This window comes from Bombina bombina, chromosome 8, assembly GCF_027579735.1.
Source record: "Bombina bombina isolate aBomBom1 chromosome 8, aBomBom1.pri, whole genome shotgun sequence".
NCBI classification, from domain to species: Eukaryota; Metazoa; Chordata; class Amphibia; order Anura; family Bombinatoridae; genus Bombina; species Bombina bombina.
The window spans coordinates 190,048,134-190,070,084 of record NC_069506.1 but is presented as its reverse complement, the minus strand read 5'-3'; the positions used below and the strand labels follow the sequence as shown (position 1 = coordinate 190,070,084).

Sequence of the window (21,951 nt, the reverse complement as noted above, 5' to 3'; positions counted from 1 at the left end):
GTTAATACATTTATTATAGTAGCGGTGAGGTCCGGTCGGCAGATTAAAAAAATTAAATAGAGTGGCGGCGATGGGAGGGGGCCTCGGTTTAGGGGTACATAGGTAGTTTATGGGTGTTAGTGTACTTTAGAGCTCAGTAGTTAAGAGCTTTATGAACCGGCGTTAGCCCAGAAAGCTCTTAACTCCTGACTTTTTTCTGCGGCTGGAGTTTTGTCGTTAGATTTCTAACGCTCACTTCAGCCACGACTCTAAATACCGGCGTTAGAAAGATCCCATTGAAAAGATAGGATACGCAATTGACGTAAGGAGATCTGCGGTATGGAAAAGTTGCGGCTGGAAAGTGAGCGTTAGACCCTTTCCTGACTGACTCCAAATACCAGCGGGCGGTAAAAACCAGCGTTAGGAGCCTCTAACGCTGGTTTTGACGGCTACCGCCAAACTCTAAATCTAGGCGAGAGTCTTCCATGTCCATAATACTAAATAAAAAATTCCCCAAATTGTACAATTTTTTTAAATACACTGTCACTTTAAGAATTTTTAATACCACATCCGCTTAACGTTATGCAAAAATTCTTTAAAATAAAAAACCAATCAGGCCTCCTAAACCTCAGACAGGCTGAGGTGCCTTACCGTAACACTAATACACAATTTGGCTGCCAGAAGTCTCTAAAACGATTGTATAGTAGATCGACACTGAAGAGACTGAAATTCAATGACTCCGCTCCGCCCCGTGAATATCCGACAGCAGAGAGAAGTCACATGGCCGGCAGAGAAAGGAAACTATGCAGCAAGTAAAAGGTGCACGTTTCCCTCTGCCTACAACACCGGAGCTAAATTTACACAAATGCTCAAGCAGTCTGTCAGTTAGCCTGTTCTAGCTAAGCAAGCAAAGAAAACCAACTGCCAAATTTTAAGTTTATACATAAATCCCTGTATAAAACATAAGCCCCACACACATACTAATACAGTTTTGACAAAATTAGCCCAAAGAGGAAAAACAAAAGGGAAGATTAACCCCTAGGGGCCTATCTATCAAGCTCCGAATGGAGCTCTGAGCAGGCGGACATACATCGCCGGAAATCAACCCGATCGTACTCCCGATTGGCCGCGAGTCTGCATGGGGAGTCTCCGTATTCAGCGAGGTCTGGCGGACCTGATCCGCACTGTCGGATCAGGTCCGCCAGACTTTGATAATTAGGGGCCCTAGTCTCAACATACATAATGCCTGCCCACTGCCAAAGAGAATCCTGTATAAAGGATTTTAAAAATGTCCCCATCTACTGCATATGAAATATTCTTCTGAAGTGCAAGTCTCCAAGACCTAGAAGACAAAAAGCACTTACCTGCAGTCTAGCTGTCCGGCAGGAAGACAGCTCACAAGGCGTGAAAGGATACATACTCCTTACAGAGACCTGTAGAAAAAGAAAGAACAGAGTAACCAACTCTGGCTTTCTCTACCATGGGCAGCAATGTGTTAGGAAACAAAGCAAGGACTACCTCACAACTTCCTAACTGTTTAAAAGCCACCACTACTCTAGTGAAGAGATTGACATGGACTCAGATAATCCCAAATCCTTGCTTGCAGGGAAAAGTACCCGAAAAAGGAATTAATTTCTTCAGACACCAAACTTCACCTCTTACATTGACTGAGGCAAAGAGAATGACTGGGGATTATGGGTAGGGGAGTTACACTTAACAGCTTTGCAGTGGTGCTCTTTGCCTCCTCCTGCTGGCCAGGAGTGATATTTCCACTAGTAATTGAATGATGTTGTGGACTCTCCATATCTTAGGAAAGAAAGAACATTTTCTTCTATGTGAAGAACATTAAAATGTAAAATAGTCATAACTGCCTTCGGTTTAGCGCTATAGGTTTAACTCCTGTGGGTTAGTTTTTTCCAGTTTGCGCTCTTCATTAAAGTCTATGGGGAGAAGAAGTTAACGTGTTAGCAATATCCAAAGTCCTGAAGTTAGTGAGCACTGGCTTTCGCTCCCTAACCCGCGAGAGTTAAAAGTTTACTCCTGGCAGTGTTTGTGCGTGAGTGAAACTGTGCCAAAGTTTCTATCAGTAATAAGAAGTCAACATAACTAAAAACAGAATGTCTAATGACTGTGGTTTTCATCACCATATCATTATTATTTCATATATGATATTAGCAGCTACAGCGCTGGTGATATCACATATTAACATATGACCTGATAAGTAACATTTACACTCCACATAAGCTTTTGAACCTGTTTTTGCCTGGCCAAGAAGTGTTGTGTAAGGATGTGTAGTGCTATTATTTTGTGCATACATTGTCTAACATGCAGGTGCAATATACTATCATGAATATCAAACTGTCCTGCATTTAACAGGGTTTTTTCAGTTTTGTGAGCTCTGTCCCGCAGTTTTTTTGTCACTTTCATCAGCCAAAGTAAAATAAGGCACATCCAAGCCATGATTATCAGCCCCCGTTTAGCAACCTTTACCATTAAGCCATACTGATGACCATGACTCTGTCACCCATTAATATTCCAGTGAATCAGAAAATGCTCCACATGGGTTTTTGCAAGATTTTTGGATCTATCTAATTCAACAACCATAACACTCAAAACCCATTTGTACTAGGGTAACCATATTGCCGCTTTAAAAAGGGACACATATAAAAAATACATATGTCAGTGTTCTTATACAAAACATCCCTCCCAAACAGCTCTCTTCTCTCCCTCAACACCCCCCCCCCCAGTTGTCACCACCATCTTAGGTACTGGTAAACAGTGTGACAGTGTGACAGGTTAGCACAATAGTATGGTCTTGATGAAGGCCATGAAAGCAGGGTAGTACACAAATACAATATAAGGGTAACCTAAAAGGGTCTACCTTAGCAGAAATATAATCGTTATAAAAGTCAATAAATGGTAATAGCCTAATATATATCTTAGAAAATATATTTAATAATGTAAAATTACAATACAATCAAGATTATAAAATCAGTGTTAATAAAATCAGTACATATATACTAAAAAGTAATTAATGGGGCCCTTTAAATTAGTTTGAAAAAACATACAGAAAGGGGAAAGATTAACCACAAATTTATATATATATATATATATACTATGATTGAGGATAGAAGAAAACTATACTCAAATAAATATAAGTATAAAGAGGGCAGAGATATTCAAACAGTATAAATAAAAACAAATAGCAATACAAACAGACTTAATAACTGGACGTCCAGCGTAAAAACCAGGGGTTAAAACAGTAATAATCTAGGGTTAAAACAGTATTAACCTGAAAGTGCACTATAGTGAACAAAAACACTCGTGACTAGATGATCATACTAATAGCATTGGATCAAGCTAATGGGCGAGTGAGGTACCTTGCGCTAATCTGTGGAGCACAGATTGAATATTGTTCGTCCTGTACCTCCTCCTGAGGTGGGTGTGTACTCCTAGAGTAGTTCACTTACATCACCCTTTCTGAAAATGTCCAGCTGATTTCGGGAGGAACAGAATGTAAACGATCTCTGGGGTAATAGCAATCCTTTAGATGATGGTAGATAGTAACTTCAAGGCACTCTTATTCTGTGGTGCTTAGTGCAGGTACTAGATCATCTGGCAGTATATTCAATTTGTAGACTGGTGCGCTCCCTCAGAGGGCTGTATTCAAATTCACAGGCCTTGGGGGTAGTGAGCCAGGCGTTGGTAGTTGTCCTGTGTGCTTTTTCAACACAATAGCGATCCTTTCGGCGGCTGTATCAAGTTCACAAGCCTTAAAGGAGTTCAGCTTAGCAGTAGTTCTTCTTGTAGGAAATGAGACACAGTCATCAACCGGTTTCTCCCCTCACTTGGGGCTTTTTCAAGATGTGTTCTCATTGCTGGCAGGTATTCCTTTATAGGGCTATCCTGCATCCTTATTGGTTAGTTCAAAGGGGTGTGTGATCCCAGTTAAGGTGGAATTTGAGTTATATCCCTTAAACTTTTAAGGAGGTATCTTATTGTCTCTTGTAGTTTTTTGGAAATTTCCCGTTGTTAATTTTAGTTTAACAACTAGTATACTAAAAGTACATATTGCTCCGGAAAGGAACAACCATACGTGTAATATGGTCACATCCATGGTGTCAAGTGAAATCGACTTAAATTATGAGTAAAGTCTGTTCAAGAGTTAGTATTTTTTGGAGTCCTCAATTTGATTAAACACATAGGTAGAGGTAAAAGACATATGTCAGTATTGTACAGGGAATATAAAGTTTTTACAGAGTGTTTTACATTTGATAGTTACAAACAGAAGTAAATTAGGGACAAAAAGAGAGAACTGGGGGTTCTCATTGTCTTAGAGTTAAAGTTAAACACATAGGTAAAGAATTTTTCCCATATGTGTATATGATACAGAAAATAGACAGACATTCTAGATATTTCATGTTTGGTGGTTGCATATTGGGGCATACTTATCTGATCAAGAGTCAGTATTGTTTGGGGGATGATAGTATGATTAAACACATAGTTAAAGGTTAAACACATATGTCGGTATTTGTTCTCTTTTTGATAAATATTATAAAATCTTACATTTGGTACTTGCAAATGGAAGTTAATTATGAAAAAACAGTTCTTAGTGTATTAGGGGTAAAGTTAAACACATAGGTAAAAGTTAAACACATAGGTAAAAGTTAAACACATATGTGTATATGACATTGACAGACTATTCCAAAGTTTTACATTTGGTACTTGCAAACTTAAGTTAGTTATGAAAAACGGTTCTTAGTGTATTAGGGGTAAAATTAAACACATATGTAAAAGTTAAACACATGTGTATATGACATAAAAAATGTAGACAGACTATTCCAAAGTTTTGCATTTGGTGGTTGCATACTTGGGCAAATAATGAAAGGAGGTTCCGATTGTTCTTAAAAGGCATATCTAATAGAGACCGTTAGGGGAAGTTTTAGTCAAACATAAAAGGAGCTACATCAAGTTCTGAGTTTAAGCCTAATGGGTGCAGTGTTTTCATGGTATATATCAGTTCGGCTTCCTTTTTTAGGAGCTTTGTTTCAAAATTCCCTCCTCTCCATTCTGGTTTGACTTTTGAAATCCCCCAGAATTTAAAGTCTTTAAGTCGGTTATTATGGACCTCTCTAAAGTGTCTGTATAGGTGTGTTTCCTTGTTGCCTTTTTCTATGATACAAAGGTGTTCTCTAATTCTTTCGCGGAGTGTTCTAGAGGTCTCTCCTAAATATTGCATATTACAACTACACTGTATGAGGTATATGATTCCTTTATCTGTACATCTGATAGTGTCATTTATATGGTAGTTTATTCCTGTTTGAGTTGACGTATATTCTTTGGTTTTATTTGTGTAGTGGCAGGATCTGCAGCAATGGCAGGGAAAGAAGCCTTTGACTATGTTCCCTAGTAGGTCATGTTGTTTGGACTGATTATTTGTTTTAAACTCGCTGGGGGCCAATGTGCTCTTTAGGTTCTTTGATTTTTTGTATATAAATCTTGGGTTAATAGAGATCTTATCTCCAATAATTGGATCCTCTCTAATTAGGTGCCAATGTTTTTTAATAATACGTTCGATAGTCTTATGGTCCCCATTATAGTTTGTAATGAAAGGGACAGATATATCCTCCATTTCTTTTATGCCTATAGGATCTTCATGTCTTTTATATTTAAGTAAATCTTTTCTATCTATGTCTTTTATTTTATTGAAATTATCCTGAATTGTTATATCATCATACCCTTTGTCATTAAATTTCTTTATTAGAATTTTAGACTGTTCTTCGTAGTCTATTAGGTTAGTGCAGTTTTTTCTAATCCGCAGAAATTGTGCTTTGGGTATATTTTCTTTCCACTTTGAAAGGTGGCAGCTTGTAGCATGAATAAAGTTGTTGGAATCTATTTTCTTAAAGAAAGTTTTGGTATTAAATTGGTCATTGTTGGTTTCAATGTCCAGATCTAGAAACGAAATGTTATGTTTATTTATTTCGTAAGTGAACTGTATTCCCCTGTCATTTTGGTTCATGGAGGAGAAAAGTTCTAATAGTGTTTCTTCAGTGCCTTTCCAGATAATCAGAATGTCATCAATGTACCGCTTATAGGTCACCAGATACTGCACCAAGCTATTGGTTCCCAAAAATTCGGACTCCCAATCCCCCATAAAAAGATTGGCATAGCTTGGTGCAAATCTGGTGCCCATAGCGGTACCTTTAATCTGTAGATACATCTTTTGATTAAAAGAAAATGTATTGTTTTCAAGAATGAATCTGATGCTGTCTAATAGGAATTCTCTTTGTTCTTTGGATATAGTTTCATCTTTCTTTAGAAACTTTGTAACTGCTTTAACACCTAGATCATGTGCGATATTAGTGTATAAAGATGTTACATCACATGTAGCTAAAATGATTTCACCGTCAATTTTCAAGTTATCTAGAAGTTGTAGCACTTGTGTTGAATCTTTCAAATATGAGGGTAATTGTTTCACATATTTTTGAAGGAATCTATCTATGTATTGGGACAAGTTGGCGGTGAGTGAGTTTATCCCTGAAATAATCGGGCGACCTGGTGGATTTTTTAAATCTTTATGAATCTTTGGTAAAAAATAAAAAATGGGAATTCTAGGAAATTCGGGGTATAGGAAATTGTATTCTTTAGAGTTGAGTATACCTTTATTTTTAGCAGTATCTAGAAGTAGTTTCAAAATTAGATGGTCGGCTCTAGTGGGGTCTCTTTTTAACTCTTTATAGGTGGTTTCATCCTTCAATAGTCTTTCTGCTTCTACTAGGTAGTAGTCCCTGTCCATAATCACTACTCCACCCCCTTTATCGGCTGGCTTAATTATGATGTCTTTGTTCTCTTTCAGTCTTTTGAGGGCATCATTTTCAGATTTTTTCAAATTAAAAAGGCGTTTTTTATTTTTATTTGGCTCATACTTTTCTATGTCTCTTTGTACTAGTTTTTCAAATAATTCTATGTTCTTCCCTTTCTCTTGAGTGGGGTAAAACTTGGACTTTGGTTTTAAATCTGTATGAACAAATTTGGGGTCTTCGGTGTATTGTCTGGATGTGTATTGTTCAATTGGATTTTTAATAAAATACCTCTTGAGTGTGAGTTTCCTTATGAACTGTGATACATTAATATGTGTTTCGAATTTATTGAGTTTAGACGTAGGTGCAAAGGATAAACCTAGGCTTAGAACTTTTGATTCTTCATTACTTAGACTTGTTTTGCTTAGATTAAATATTCCTGAGGTATCAGGGTCTACCATTGCTCTCGTCTGTCCCTTGGTTTCTTTATTGTTTCTGCCCCTTCCTCCTCTCTTTCCTCTAGAGCTCTTTTTCTTTGATTCATGAGGGGGGCTAATTGTACTTTTTCTACTATATGCCCTCTTGATGTTTCTGCTCTTGGACTGACCCCTAAAAAATGTGCCCCTTGGTTCATTTCTTTTCTATCTATAGTGTTGTCCTTTTCAGACTTTTGTGTAAGTGGTTGAAACCTATTTCTGAGTGGTATTCTCCAATTCTTTTCTTCTCTTTTGTATTGAGGGTAGTCTGTTCTTCCTGAGGGGGCTTCATTTCTATATCTATCCTCTCTCCAACTATAGGGGGGAGGGTTTCTAGTGGAGTATGGTCTATATTCTCTATCTGACAGTGGATATTCTCTAAAGCGTGCATGAGTATATTCTTGTCTAGTTGGCGGTATATTATGCCATCTATGTTGGTTATTATAGTACTCAGGTTCCCTATAGGAATCTTCAATATTCTGTGGGTTTCTAGGTTTGTACTCATTTTTATGTTGGTAGTTGGTAGTTTTTCTAGGTGTGAAATCCTCATGTTGTCTATGACTAATAGGTTTCCTAAAGGAATCATGTCTAGTATTATTTGTTTGAATAATTGGTTTATTATAATTAGAGGGATTTTAATCAAAAGATGTATCTACAGATTAAAGGTACCGCTATGGGCACCAGATTTGCACCAAGCTATGCCAATCTTTTTATGGGGGATTGGGAGTCCGAATTTTTGGGAACCAATAGCTTGGTGCAGTATCTGGTGACCTATAAGCGGTACATTGATGACATTCTGATTATCTGGAAAGGCACTGAAGAAACACTATTAGAACTTTTCTCCTCCATGAACCAAAATGACAGGAGAATACAGTTCACTTACGAAATAAATAAACATAACATTTCGTTTCTAGATCTGGACATTGAAACCAACAATGACCAATTTAATACCAAAACTTTCTTTAAGAAAATAGATTCCAACAACTTTATTCATGCTACAAGCTGCCACCTTTCAAAGTGGAAAGAAAATATACCCAAAGCACAAATTCTGCGGATTAGAAAAAACTGCACTAACCTAATAGACTACGAAGAACAGTCTAAAATTCTAATAAAGAAATTTAATGACAAAGGGTATGATGATATAACAATTCAGGATAATTTCAATAAAATAAAAGACATAGATAGAAAAGATTTACTTAAATATAAAAGACATGAAGATCCTATAGGCATAAAAGAAATGGAGGATATATCTGTCCCTTTCATTACAAACTATAATGGGGACCATAAGACTATCGAACGTATTATTAAAAAACATTGGCACCTAATTAGAGAGGATCCAATTATTGGAGATAAGATCTCTATTAACCCAAGATTTATATACAAAAAATCAAAGAACCTAAAGAGCACATTGGCCCCCAGCGAGTTTAAAACAAATAATCAGTCCAAACAACATGACCTACTAGGGAACATAGTCAAAGGCTTCTTTCCCTGCCATTGCTGCAGATCCTGCCACTACACAAATAAAACCAAAGAATATACGTCAACTCAAACAGGAATAAACTACCATATAAATGACACTATCAGATGTACAGATAAAGGAATCATATACCTCATACAGTGTAGTTGTAATATGCAATATTTAGGAGAGACCTCTAGAACACTCCGCGAAAGAATTAGAGAACACCTTTGTATCATAGAAAAAGGCAACAAGGAAACACACCTATACAGACACTTTAGAGAGGTCCATAATAACCGACTTAAAGACTTTAAATTCTGGGGGATTTCAAAAGTCAAACCAGAATGGAGAGGAGGGAATTTTGAAACAAAGCTCCTAAAAAAGGAAGCCGAACTGATATATACCATGAAAACACTGCACCCATTAGGCTTAAACTCAGAACTTGATGTAGCTCCTTTTATGTTTGACTAAAACTTCCCCTAACGGTCTCTATTAGATATGCCTTTTAAGAACAATCGGAACCTCCTTTCATTATTTGCCCAAGTATGCAACCACCAAATGCAAAACTTTGGAATAGTCTGTCTACATTTTTTATGTCATATACACATGTGTTTAACTTTTACATATGTGTTTAATTTTACCCCTAATACACTAAGAACCGTTTTTCATAACTAACTTAAGTTTGCAAGTACCAAATGTAAAACTTTGGAATAGTCTGTCAATGTCATATACACATATGTGTTTAACTTTTACCTATGTGTTTAACTTTTACCTATGTGTTTAACTTTACCCCTAATACACTAAGAACTGTTTTTTCATAATTAACTTCCGTTTGCAAGTACCAAATGTAAGATTTTATAATATTTATCAAAAAGAGAACAAATACCGACATATGTGTTTAACCTTTAACTATGTGTTTAATCATACTATCATCCCCCAAACAATACTGACTCTTGATCAGATAAGTATGCCCCAATATGCAACCACCAAACATGAAATATCTAGAATGTCTGTCTATTTTCTGTATCATATACACATATGGGAAAAATTCTTTACCTATGTGTTTAACTTTAACTCTAAGACAATGAGAACCCCCAGTTCTCTCTTTTTGTCCCTAATTTACTTCTGTTTGTAACTATCAAATGTAAAACACTCTGTAAAAACTTTATATTCCCTGTACAATACTGACATATGTCTTTTACCTCTACCTATGTGTTTAATCAAATTGAGGACTCCAAAAAATACTAACTCTTGAACAGACTTTACTCATAATTTAAGTCGATTTCACTTGACACCATGGATGTGACCATATTACACGTATGGTTGTTCCTTTCCGGAGCAATATGTACTTTTAGTATACTAGTTGTTAAACTAAAATTAACAACGGGAAATTTCCAAAAAACTACAAGAGACAATAAGATACCTCCTTAAAAGTTTAAGGGATATAACTCAAATTCCACCTTAACTGGGATCACACACCCCTTTGAACTAACCAATAAGGATGCAGGATAGCCCTATAAAGGAATACCTGCCAGCAATGAGAACACATCTTGAAAAAGCCCCAAGTGAGGGGAGAAACCGGTTGATGACTGTGTCTCATTTCCTACAAGAAGAACTACTGCTAAGCTGAACTCCTTTAAGGCTTGTGAACTTGATACAGCCGCCGAAAGGATCGCTATTGTGTTGAAAAAGCACACAGGACAACTACCAACGCCTGGCTCACTACCCCCAAGGCCTGTGAATTTGAATACAGCCCTCTGAGGGAGCGCACCAGTCTACAAATTGAATATACTGCCAGATGATCTAGTACCTGCACTAAGCACCACAGAATAAGAGTGCCTTGAAGTTACTATCTACCATCATCTAAAGGATTGCTATTACCCCAGAGATCGTTTACATTCTGTTCCTCCCGAAATCAGCTGGACATTTTCAGAAAGGGTGATGTAAGTGAACTACTCTAGGAGTACACACCCACCTCAGGAGGAGGTACAGGACGAACAATATTCAATCTGTGCTCCACAGATTAGCGCAAGGTACCTCACTCGCCCATTAGCTTGATCCAATGCTATTAGTATGATCATCTAGTCACGAGTGTTTTTGTTCACTATAGTGCACTTTCAGGTTAATACTGTTTTAACCCTAGATTATTACTGTTTTAACCCCTGGTTTTTACGCTGGACGTCCAGTTATTAAGTCTGTTTGTATTGCTATTTGTTTTTATTTATACTGTTTGAATATCTCTGCCCTCTTTATACTTATATTTATTTGAGTATAGTTTTCTTCTATCCTCAATCATAGTATATATATATATATATAGATTTGTGGTTAATCTTTCCCCTTTCTGTATGTTTTTTCAAACTAATTTAAAGGGCCCCATTAATTACTTTTTAGTATATATGTACTGATTTTATTAACACTGATTTTATAATCTTGATTGTATTGTAATTTTACATTATTAAATATATTTTCTAAGATATATATTAGGCTATTACCATTTATTGACTTTTATAACGATTATATTTCTGCTAAGGTAGACCCTTTTAGGTTACCCGTATATTGTATTTGTGTACTACCCTGCTTTCAGCGCCAGTATTTCCGCTTACATTATTCTACTATCCTCCTCAGGGTTCTTAGAGAGAGACCCTTCTATACTTGGCATTAGGGTTGATATAAGCGCCAATTCTCACCTATCCTCCTTGATGAAGGCCATAACAGCTGAAACACGTAGATTACCCCTTGGCATTTTGTTGGCCTAAATTGGTCTATTTTGGATCTGCTGCTGTTTCAATCCAACTGCAGACAGAGATAGAGTTATCCTGAGGCCTAAAAGTGGTATTCTCCAAAAGCGGAACTCCTGACACCCACATAGTGGGGAACTACACAGATTGCCATCATCTACATAGTTCAACACCACTTACCCTCATTGGAGCTCTCTGAGGACTTTTTGGGACCACCGGAGTGAGATCCCTCAAAGATCTATACTTGTTATTTCAGCAGTCTCCCTGTTGGACACATATTAGGTGAGTGATACTCCCACAATCACAAAAACATTCACAGGCACCTGCCTTTTTTGGACGATAAAAATGAATCTTACTTTGCACACAGTGATGCTTTTTTCTAAAGCTATTGATCCTGCAAAGAAGACCGCTGTCTGAGCTTAACTGGATAATAAAATTAAGATCTTGACTTATACCTTAAAAAGACCATATTGCTCCCACGGAGCCCACACATCTAAGACACGTAGCACAGTTAAGATTTTCCTTGCTGCATTCGAGACCTACCTATGCTAGCACACAGTCTAATTGCTAGCACATAGTTCCTTCGCAACATTGCACTTTATCCTACGCTCTTGAGTAACTCAAGCTCATTTTGTTATATTGTATACAATAACCGGTTATTGATTTTAGATGCTTTATTTCAATGTATTTCTTGACTATTTATCTGTATCAATTATGACTTTGCATTGAATTTCTGTTTTTGACAACACTCATTTATTGCTGTATTATCCCCTATTAGTAAAAATATTTTAATATATCTATTTTCTCAAATTTTTCATTTTAATCTGCCACATATCTCAATAGCTTCAGATTCCTATCAGGGATTTGATTTAGCGCTCTCCTATACTATTTATTGATTCAGTCTGTGAGAGAGTCTGAACGAGAGAGGGAGAGAGTTAGAGAGGCTCAGTCTGTGAGTGAACCTGAACAGGAGAGGGAGAGAGTTAGAGAGGCTCAGTCTGTGAGAGATTCTGAACAGGAGAGGGAGAGAGTTAGAGAGGCTCAGTCTGTAAATGAGCCTGAACAGAAGAGGGAGAGAGTTAAAAAGGTTCAGTCTGTAATTGAGCCTGAAAATGAGAGGGAGAGAGTTAGAGAGGCTCAGTCTGTGAGGGATGCTGAACAGGAGAGGGAGAGAGTTAAAGAGGCTCAGTCTGTGAGAGAGGCTGAACAGGAGAGGGAGAGAGTTAAAGAGGCTCAGTCGGCGAGAGAGACTGAACAGGAGAGGGAGAGAGTTAAAGAGGCTCAGTCGGTGAGAGAGACTGAACAGGAGAGGGAGAGAGTTAGAGAGGCTCAGTCTGTAAATGAGCCTGAACAGAAGAGGGAGAGAGTTAAAAAGGTTCAGTCTGTAATTGAGCCTGAAAATGAGAGGGAGAGAGTTAGAGAGGCTCAGTCTGTGAGGGATGCTGAACAGGAGAGGGAGAGAGTTAAAGAGGCTCAGTCTGTGAGAGAGGCTGAACAGGAGAGGGAGAGAGTTAAAGAGGCTCAGTCGGTGAGAGAGACTGAACAGGAGAGGGAGAGAGTTAAAGAGGCTCAGTCTGTGAGAGAGCCTGAATAGAAGAGGAAGAGAGTTAGAGAGGCCCAGTCTGTGAGAGAGGCTGAACAGGAGAGGGAGAGAGTTAAAGAGGCTCAGTCTGTGAGAGAAGCTGAACAGGAGAGGGAGAGAGTTAAAGAGGCTCAGTCTGTGAGAGAGGCTGAACAGGAGAGGGAGAGAGTTAAAGAGGCTCAGTCGGTGAAAGAGGCTTAACAGGAGAGGGAAAGAGTTAAAGAGCCTCAGTCAGTGAGAGAGGATGAACAGGAGAGGAAGAGAGTTAGAGAGGCTCAGTCTGTGAAAGTGGCTGAACAGGAGAGGGAGAGAGTTAAAGAGGCTCAGTCTGTGAGAGATTCTGAACAGGAGAGGAGGAGAGTTAGAGAGGCTCAGTCTGTGAAAAAGGCTGAACAGGAGAGGGAGAGAGTTAAAGAGGCTCAGTCGGTGAAAGAGGCTGAACAGGAGAGGGAGAGAGTTAAAGAGGCTCAGCCTGTGAGAGTGGCTGAACAGGAGAGGGAGAGAGTTAAAGAGGCTCAGTCGGTGAGAGAGCCTAAACAGGAGAGGAAGAGAGTTAGAGAGGCTCAGTCTGTGAGAGAGTCTGAACAGGAGATGGAGACACATACCCATATTCATACATACACAAACTCACTAAAACACACACTCATATATATATATACATACATTGCAATGTTTGTATTTGGCCTTCCTTCCTGAGTTATAGGAAATCTAACACCTAGATTACGAGTTTTGCGTTAGAGGCTGTGCGGTGCTAACGAGCAGTTTATGCTCACCGCTCACTTACAGACAGCGCTGGTATTAAGGGTTTTTACAACCCAGACAAGAAGTGAGCGTTGAGCAAAATTTTGCTCCTTACCGCACTCCAATACCAGCCCTGTTACGTTAGCGGTGAGCTGGTGTAACGTGCTCGTGCACAATTTCCCCATAGGAATCAACGGGGAGAGCCGGCTGAAAAAAAGTCTAACACCTGCCAAAAAGCAGCGTAAAGCTCCTTAACGCAGACCCATTAATTCCTATGGGGAAATACACCTAACACCCTAACATGAACCCCGAGTCTAAACACCCCTAATCTTACACTTATTAACCCCTAATCTGCCCACCCCTGACATCGCCGCAACCTACATTATATTATTAACCCCTAATCTGCCACTCCGGACACCGCCGCCACCTACATTATACTTATGAACCCCTAATCTGCTGCCCCCAACATCGCCGACACCTACATTATATTTCTTAACCCCTAATCTGCTGCCCCCAATGTCGCCGCCACCTACCTACATTTATTAACCCCTAATCTGCTGCCCCCAACGTCGCCGCCACTATAATAAACATATTAACCCCTAAACCGCCGCACTCCCGTCTCACAAACATTAGTTAAATATTATTAACCCCTAATCTGCCTGCCCTAACATCGACACCACCTACTTACATTTATTAATTTAGTGGGGGTTTTTTTTGTACTTTAGCTAATTTTATTTAATTGTATTTAATTGTATTTAATGTAGGGAATTAATTTAAATATAGTGTAGTGTTAGGTGTTATTGTAACTTAGGTTAGGTTTTATTTTACAGGTACTTTTGTATTTATTTTAGCTAGGTAGTTTATTAAATAGTTAATAACTATTTAGTAACTATTCTACCTAGTTAAAATAAATACAAACTTGCCTGTAAAATAAAAATAAACCCTAAACTAGATACAATGTAACTATTAGTTATATTGTAGCTAGCTTAGGGTTTATTTTATAGGTAAGTATTTAGTTTTAAATAGTAATAATTTAGTTAATTATAGTAATTTTATTTAGATTTATTTAAATTATATTTAAGTTAGGGGGGGTTAGGGTTAGACTTAGATTTAGGGGTTAATAACTTTAGTATAGTGGCAGCGACATTGGGGGCAGCAGATTAGGGGTTAATAATATTTAACTAATGTTTGTGAGGCGGGAGTGCGGCGGTTTAGGGGTTAATATATTTATTATAGTGGCGGCGATGTCCAGTTCGGCAGATTAGGGGTTAAAAATGTTATTCTAGTGTTTGCGATGTGGGAGGGCCTCGGTTTAGGGGTTAATAGGTAGTTTATGGGTGTTAGTGTAATTTTTAGCACTTTAGTTAAGAGTTTTATGCTACTGTAGTGTAAAACTTTTAACTACTGACTTTAAAATGCGGTACCAGTCTTGACAGGAGAGGGTGTACTGCTCACTTTAAGGCAGACTCGTAATACCGGCGCTATGCAAGTCCCATTGAAAAAAGAGGATACGCAATTTACGTAAGTGGATTTGCAGTATTTCCAAGTCTGGCCAAAAAGTGAGTGGTACACCTGTACCTTGAAGACTCGTAATACCAGTGGGAGTTAAAAAGCAGCGTTGGGACCGGTCAACGCTGATTTTTAAGCCTAACGCACAACTCATAATCTAGCCGTAAGGATTTATGTATTTATTTATTTTTTATTAAAGTATGATACAATAATTTATGTAAAGAATCAAAAAAATGTTTTCCCCATTATGCAATGTATTTATTAACAAATTCAATCTTTTCAATCCAATACAATTAAATTATTTTTGCTGCTTGCTAAGAGCATCAGTTATCTCATTTACAAGGCCAAAGCAACTTCACATATCCTATTTAAAGTGATGGTAAAGTTTTGTTATTATCTATCAAATACTTTAATATGTATTTACTTATGTATTAAAATAAATATACTTTTTTTTTTAAAAAAGTGTGCAAAGATGACCAAGTTGCAGCCTTGCAAATCTGTTCCACAGAAGCTTCATTTTTGAAGGCCCAGGAAGAAGAAATAGCCCTTGTGGAATGAGCTGTGATTTTCTCAGGAGGTTGCTGTCCAGCAGTCTCATATGCCAAGCGAATAACGCTCTTCAGCCAAAGGGAAAGTGAAGTAGCCATAGCTTTCTGACCCTTGCATTTCCCAGAAAAGCAAACAAACAATGACGACAGTCCTTAGTTGCCTGCAAATAAAATGTTAGCACTCGCACAACATCCAGATTATGCAACAAGCGTTCTTTGTGAGAAGGATTAGGACACAAAGAAGATACAATGATTTCCTGATTAATATTCTTGACCGAAACAACCTTGGGCAGGAAACCAAACTTAGTACGAAGAACCACCTTATCAGAGTGAAATATAAGATAAGGGGAATCACACTGTAAAGCAGAGAGTTCTGAGACTCTCCGAGCAGATGAAATAGCAACAAAAAACAAAACTTTCCAAGATAACATCTTAATATCTAAAGAATGCATAGGCTCAAACAGGGACTTTAAGAACAAGGTTAAGACTCCATGGAGGAGTAACAGGTTTAACACAGGCCGAATTCTAACCAAGGCCTGACAAAACTATTGCATGTCTGGCACATCCACCAAGGGCTTATGTAACAAAATAGATAATGCCGAAATCTGACCCTTAAGAGTGCTTGCCGACAAACCCTTCTCCAGACCATCCTGGAGAAAGGACAAAATCCTAGGAATCCTTACTCTGCTCCAAGAGTATCATTTGGATTCACAACAATACAAGTATTTAGCCAGATCTTATGGTAAATCCTGTGAGTCACAGGCTTACAAGCCTGAATCAAGGTCTCAATGACCGACTCTGAAAGTCCACGCTTAGATAAAACTAAGCGTTTAATTAATCTCCAAGCAGTCAGCTTCAGAGAAACGAGATTTGGATGAAGGAAGGGACCCTGAAGTAGAAGGTCCTTCCTAAGAGGCAGTCTCCAATGTGGAAAGAATGACATCTCCACTAGGTCTGCATACCAAATCCTGCGAGGCCATGCCGGGGCTATGAGAATTACAGACGCCCTCTCCTGATTGATTTGAGCAATGACTCTTGGAAGGAGAGCGAAAAGAGGGAACAGGTATGCTAGACTGAAGTTCCAAGGAACTGCCAGAGCATCGATCAGAAATGCCTGCAGATCTCTTGACCTTGGGCCATATCTCGGGAAGTTTGACATTCTGACGAGAAGCCATGAGATCCAACTCCGGATGCCCCCACTTGAGAATCAAGCTGGAAAACACATTTGAATGAAGTTCCTACTCCCCGGGATGAAAAGTCTGTCTGGAACTCCGAGTTTCCCCCTGGTGGTTGATGTAGGCCACCAAGGTTATGTTGTTCAACTGGAATCTGATAAACTAAGCTAAGGCTAACTGAGGCCAGGCCAGAAGAGCACTGAAGATTGCTCTCAGCTCCAAGATGTTTTTGGGCAGGACTGACTCCTCCTGGGTCCATAAGCCCTGAGCCTTCAACGAGCCCCATACTGCTCCCCAACCTAGAAGGCTGGCATCCGTGGTCACAATCACCCAGGAGGGTCTGCGGAAGCAAGTACCCTGGGACAGATGATTCTGAAAAAGCCACCATGGAAGAGAGTCTATTGACGCCTGATCTAGATATATATGCGGAGGCAGGTCCGTATAGTCCCCGTTCCATTGTCTGAGCATACATAACTGCAGAGGTCTGAGATGGAACCGAGCTACTGATGGCTGTGGAGAGGACTGAAGGGCAAGACAAGAGTCAAAAATCTTTCTTTTTCTAACCTCCGTCAGAAAAATCTTCATTAACAGGATCCCCAAAAATACGACCCTTGTAGCTGGAACCAGAGAACTTTTTTCCCGATTCACCTTCCATCCATGGGATCGAAGAAAAGACAACAAGATCTCTGTATGAGATTATGCTTGTTGAAAAGATGACGCCTGAACCAGAATGTCGTCCAGATAAGGACAAGATCGAAGCACAGCTAAAAGAGCCCCCAGAACAATTGAAAAAATTCTGGGAGCTGTGGCAAGGCCGAATGGAAGGGCCACGAACTGGAAATGATTGTCCAAAAAAGCGAATCTCAGAAACATGTGATGGTCCCTGTGAATGGGAACATGAAGGTATGCATCCTTTAGGTCGATGGTTGTCATGAACTGACACTCTTGTACTAAGGGAATAATGGAGCGTATAGTCTCCATCTTGAAGGATAGCACTCTGAGAAACTTGTTTAAACATTTTAAATCTAGGATTGGTCAAAAAGTTGCCTCCTTTTTGGGAACTACAAACAGATTTGAGTAAAATCCGAAACCCCTTTCCTGAAAGGGAAATGGAACTATTACCCCCAGGGTGGCAAGGTCCTTGACACAATGTAAGAATGCCTTGCTTTTTATCTGGTCTACAGATAATCTGGAGAGGAGAAACCTGCCTCTGAAAGGAAAAGATTTGAAGTCTATTTTGTATTCCTGGGAGACAATGTCCACTGCCCAGGGATCCGGTACATCTCTTATCCAAGCCTGAGAAAAAAAAAAGAGTGTGCCCCCTACAAGATCCGCTCCCGGATCGGGGGCCAACCCTTCATGCTGACTTGGAATCATCTGAAGGCTTTTTAGATTGCTTTCCCTTATTCCAGGACTGGTTCGGCTTCCAGAAAGGCTTGGCTTGATCTTGCTTGGAGGAAGGGGAGGAAGACGTGCCTTTAAAGTTACAAAAGGAACGAAAATTACTATGACGTCCCTTCTGCTTATTCTTTTTATCTTGAGGAAGAAAAGAACCCTTCCCTCCAGTAATATCTGAGATAATTTCTGCCAAACCAGGTCCATACAAGGTCTTACCCTTGTAAGGAACACCCATGAGCTTAGATTTAGATGAAACATCTGCAGACCAGGACTTCAACCACAAGGCCCTGTGGGCTAGGACAGCAAAACCAGAAATTTTGGCTCCCAGTTTAATAACCTGTAAGGAAGCATCTGTAAAGAAGGAATTGGCTAACTTGAGAGCCTTAATCCTGTCCTGGATCTCATCAAGAAGGGTATCCATCTGAAGAGATTCAGACAACACATCAAACCAGTAAGCCGCAGCGCTGGTAACAGTGGCGATACATACCGCAGGTTGCCATTGTAGACCCTGATGGACATACATCTTTTTTAGTAAAGCCTCCAATTTTTTATCCATTGGATCTTTAAAAGAACAACTATCCTCTATGGGAATAGTAGTCCTCTTGGCCAAAGTGGAGCTCACTCCTTCTACCTTAGGAACCGTCTGCCACAACTCCTTAATAGAATCCGCTATAGGAAACATCTTCTTAAAAATAGGAGATGGAGAAAAGGGAATACCAGGTCTCTCCCATTCTCGAGCAATAATCTCTGCAGCACGGTCAGGAACCGGAAAAACCTCCACCATGGAGGGAACATCAAAGTATTTGTTCAATTTACTAGACTTTTTAGGATTGACTACGATAGTTGTGTCATAGTCGTCCAAAGTAGCCAAAACCTCCTTAAGTAATAAGCGAAGGTGTTCTAGCTTAAATCTGAAGTACCACTTCAGCATCAGAAGAAGGAATTACACTGTCTGAGTCTGAGATTTCCCCCTCAGATGCTACCGATATGTCTTCTTCCTCAGGCTTATGGGAAGGGACACTCTGGATAGCCAGAACTTGATCAGAAATCTTACTAACTGTTTCCGTAAATTTCCTTTTATGCCTTCCCTGCAACATGGGGAAAGCTGACAAGGCCTCAGATACTGCAAGGGATACCTGGGAAGCAATGTCTTGTAGAGAAAATCCTACAGGATTGCAAGAGGAAACACAGGGTATGTGGAGACTGAAAAAGTTGGTACGCTTGAGGAGAAAGCTGCGGCATATCTGCAACAGGAGACACCTGAACAGCATTTGCCTGGGATAATGGTGGCTCATGGTCAAATATTTTATCTCTATAATTTAAAGTTCTCTCAATGCATGAGGAACAAAAAAGGAACTGGGGTTCCACCTGAGCATCAAAACATAACTGACAAGCAGCAACTTCGCCTGGGATAATGGTTTGAAAAGCCTCTTGATCCATCTTATGTAATAAATAAGGATAAAGTGTAAAAATTATTTATTTGAAAATAAAAAATAAATGTGTACTGTGTGTTAGCGCAACAAACCAAATAGACCTCAGTCTACCTACCTAGCTTTACTAAGGTGGCTACCTGTCCTGCAGCTCATTTTCAAATACAGAGTAGTTACAGAGCCCTGACTGCCAAAAAATGGCTTACAACAGTAATCTCCATGACCAAAAGTTAAAGTATAAAAACTACTATAACACACTGAGCCACCATAAATCACCTCAAAGTCTCAATGCCCAAACTGCCTAAAAGAAACCCCAAACATGAAGGTTTAATAAAATCCCATATTAAATAAGACAGCTTTTAGTTGTAACAAGTGCAAAAAAATAAAATAAAATGGCACTTACCTGAAAGTGCTGTCCGGCAGCAGGACACCTCAGCTGGTTTGAGGGTGCAGCACCTCACATGGACCTGTGAAGAGAAAAAAACTGAGTAAACCTACTCAGGTTTTCTAGTTAGGGCAGCAGATTCTTGAGAAAACGCAGTGAGGATTGTACCTCACAAGTTCTCAAGTGCTCAAAAGCCACCACTGCCCTACTGAGGAGATTGATGTGGATTAGGCTAGACCCCAGAAAAGAACAGAGTAAGCTCACTCTGCTAAAAAATCTTGATTGAAGAAAACTTCTCATCAGACACCTAAACTTCACCTCCTACTTGCACTACAGGCAGAGAGAATGACTGGGGGGATTGTGGGTAGGGGAGTGATATTTAACAGCTTTGCTGTGGTGCTCTTTGCCTCCTCCTGCTGGCCAGGAGTGATATTCCCAACAGTAATTGATGATGATCCGTGGACTCACAGTGTCATTAGAAAGAAATTAGACCGTTAGGTGGCTGTGACTCTATGTCATCCGCCCACTGAGTCAATAGCGCATGCGCGACTTTATTTTTCATCGGCTGGAAGCATTGAGTTGTAAAGTGGGGAGAGGATGAGACCGCTCTCTAGTCAAATGCGATATCAGACCAGGAAGTGGAAGATGGGAGGAGCGAGTAATGGTAAGAGACAATTTTTATAACATTGCAATCTCTTAGTAAAGTAAAGTAAAAATGTAGCGACTAATCTATAATACGTATAGACTTGCTAGAAAGTGTAAGTAAAGTGCTTAACTTTACCATCACTTTAAGTAGCCTTACACCTTATCCAGTATACAATTCAAGTATAGGTCTTCACCCAGGTGATCGGTGATCCTTCATTCCACTGTTTCCCTCTCCACACATGCCTACCGTGACGATCAGCCCCATCTTTTAGGGTCCCCCACCAGTCAGAGAGGAGAGCAGCTACCACACGTGCCCGCTGCACTCCTGCATGTGCCGACACCGATATGACACATCGGCACGGTCTGGGCGTGGTAATAATCATATAAAAATCAAAAGGCAGAACACTTTATTGTTTTATTGTTGGATTGTGTTTGCCCACCTCCCCAGATCTCGGGAGAGTTAGAAAGGCTCAGTCTGTGAGAGAGCCTGAACAGGAGAGGGAGAGAATTGGAGAGGCTCAGTCTGTGAGAGAGCCTGAACAGGAGAGGGAGAGAGTTAAAGAGGCTCAGTCTGTGGGACTGATATTCAAAAGCTTTTTAGAATTTATATTCTAATGTAAGAGTATTTCCTTCACATCAATAACCCTGCATAGTGAGAAAAACATCTTTCAAACTAAAATTTGTGTTTCTAAATTTTTTTTGGACCCCTCCATACTGACGAGAAATTTTAGATCATCTCACTTAAAGGGACATGAAACCCCAAAAACTGTTTTCCTGATTTAGGTAGAACATACAATTTTAACCAACTTTCCAGCTTACTTCTATTTGCTACATTCTCTTGGTATCATTTGTTGAAGGAGCAGCAATGCACTACTGGTTTCTAACTGAACACATGGGTGAGCCAATGACAGTCGGTATAATTATATGCAGCCACCAATCAGCAGCTAGAACCTAGGTTCTTTGCTGCTCCTGAGCTTACCTAGATAAACCTTTCAGCAAAGAATAACAAGAGAGGGAAGCTAATTAAAACATAGAAGTAAATTGGAATGTCATAACATCACATGCTCTTTCTTTTAAGCCATTGGC

The 21,951-nt window shown here is 39.4% G+C and overlaps 1 protein-coding gene across 1 annotated transcript; it reads left to right on the top strand.

The window, feature by feature from the left end:
- Positions 1 to 12,320: 12,320 nt before the first annotated feature.
- On the top strand, positions 12,321 to 13,491 carry LOC128638095 (octapeptide-repeat protein T2-like; the record flags this gene model as incomplete). Its single annotated transcript, XM_053689956.1, has 1 exon — positions 12,321 to 13,491. A coding segment is annotated over one exon (726 nt), but the record flags the coding sequence as incomplete, so codon positions are not given.
- Between the last annotated feature and the right edge of the window lie 8,460 nt (positions 13,492 to 21,951).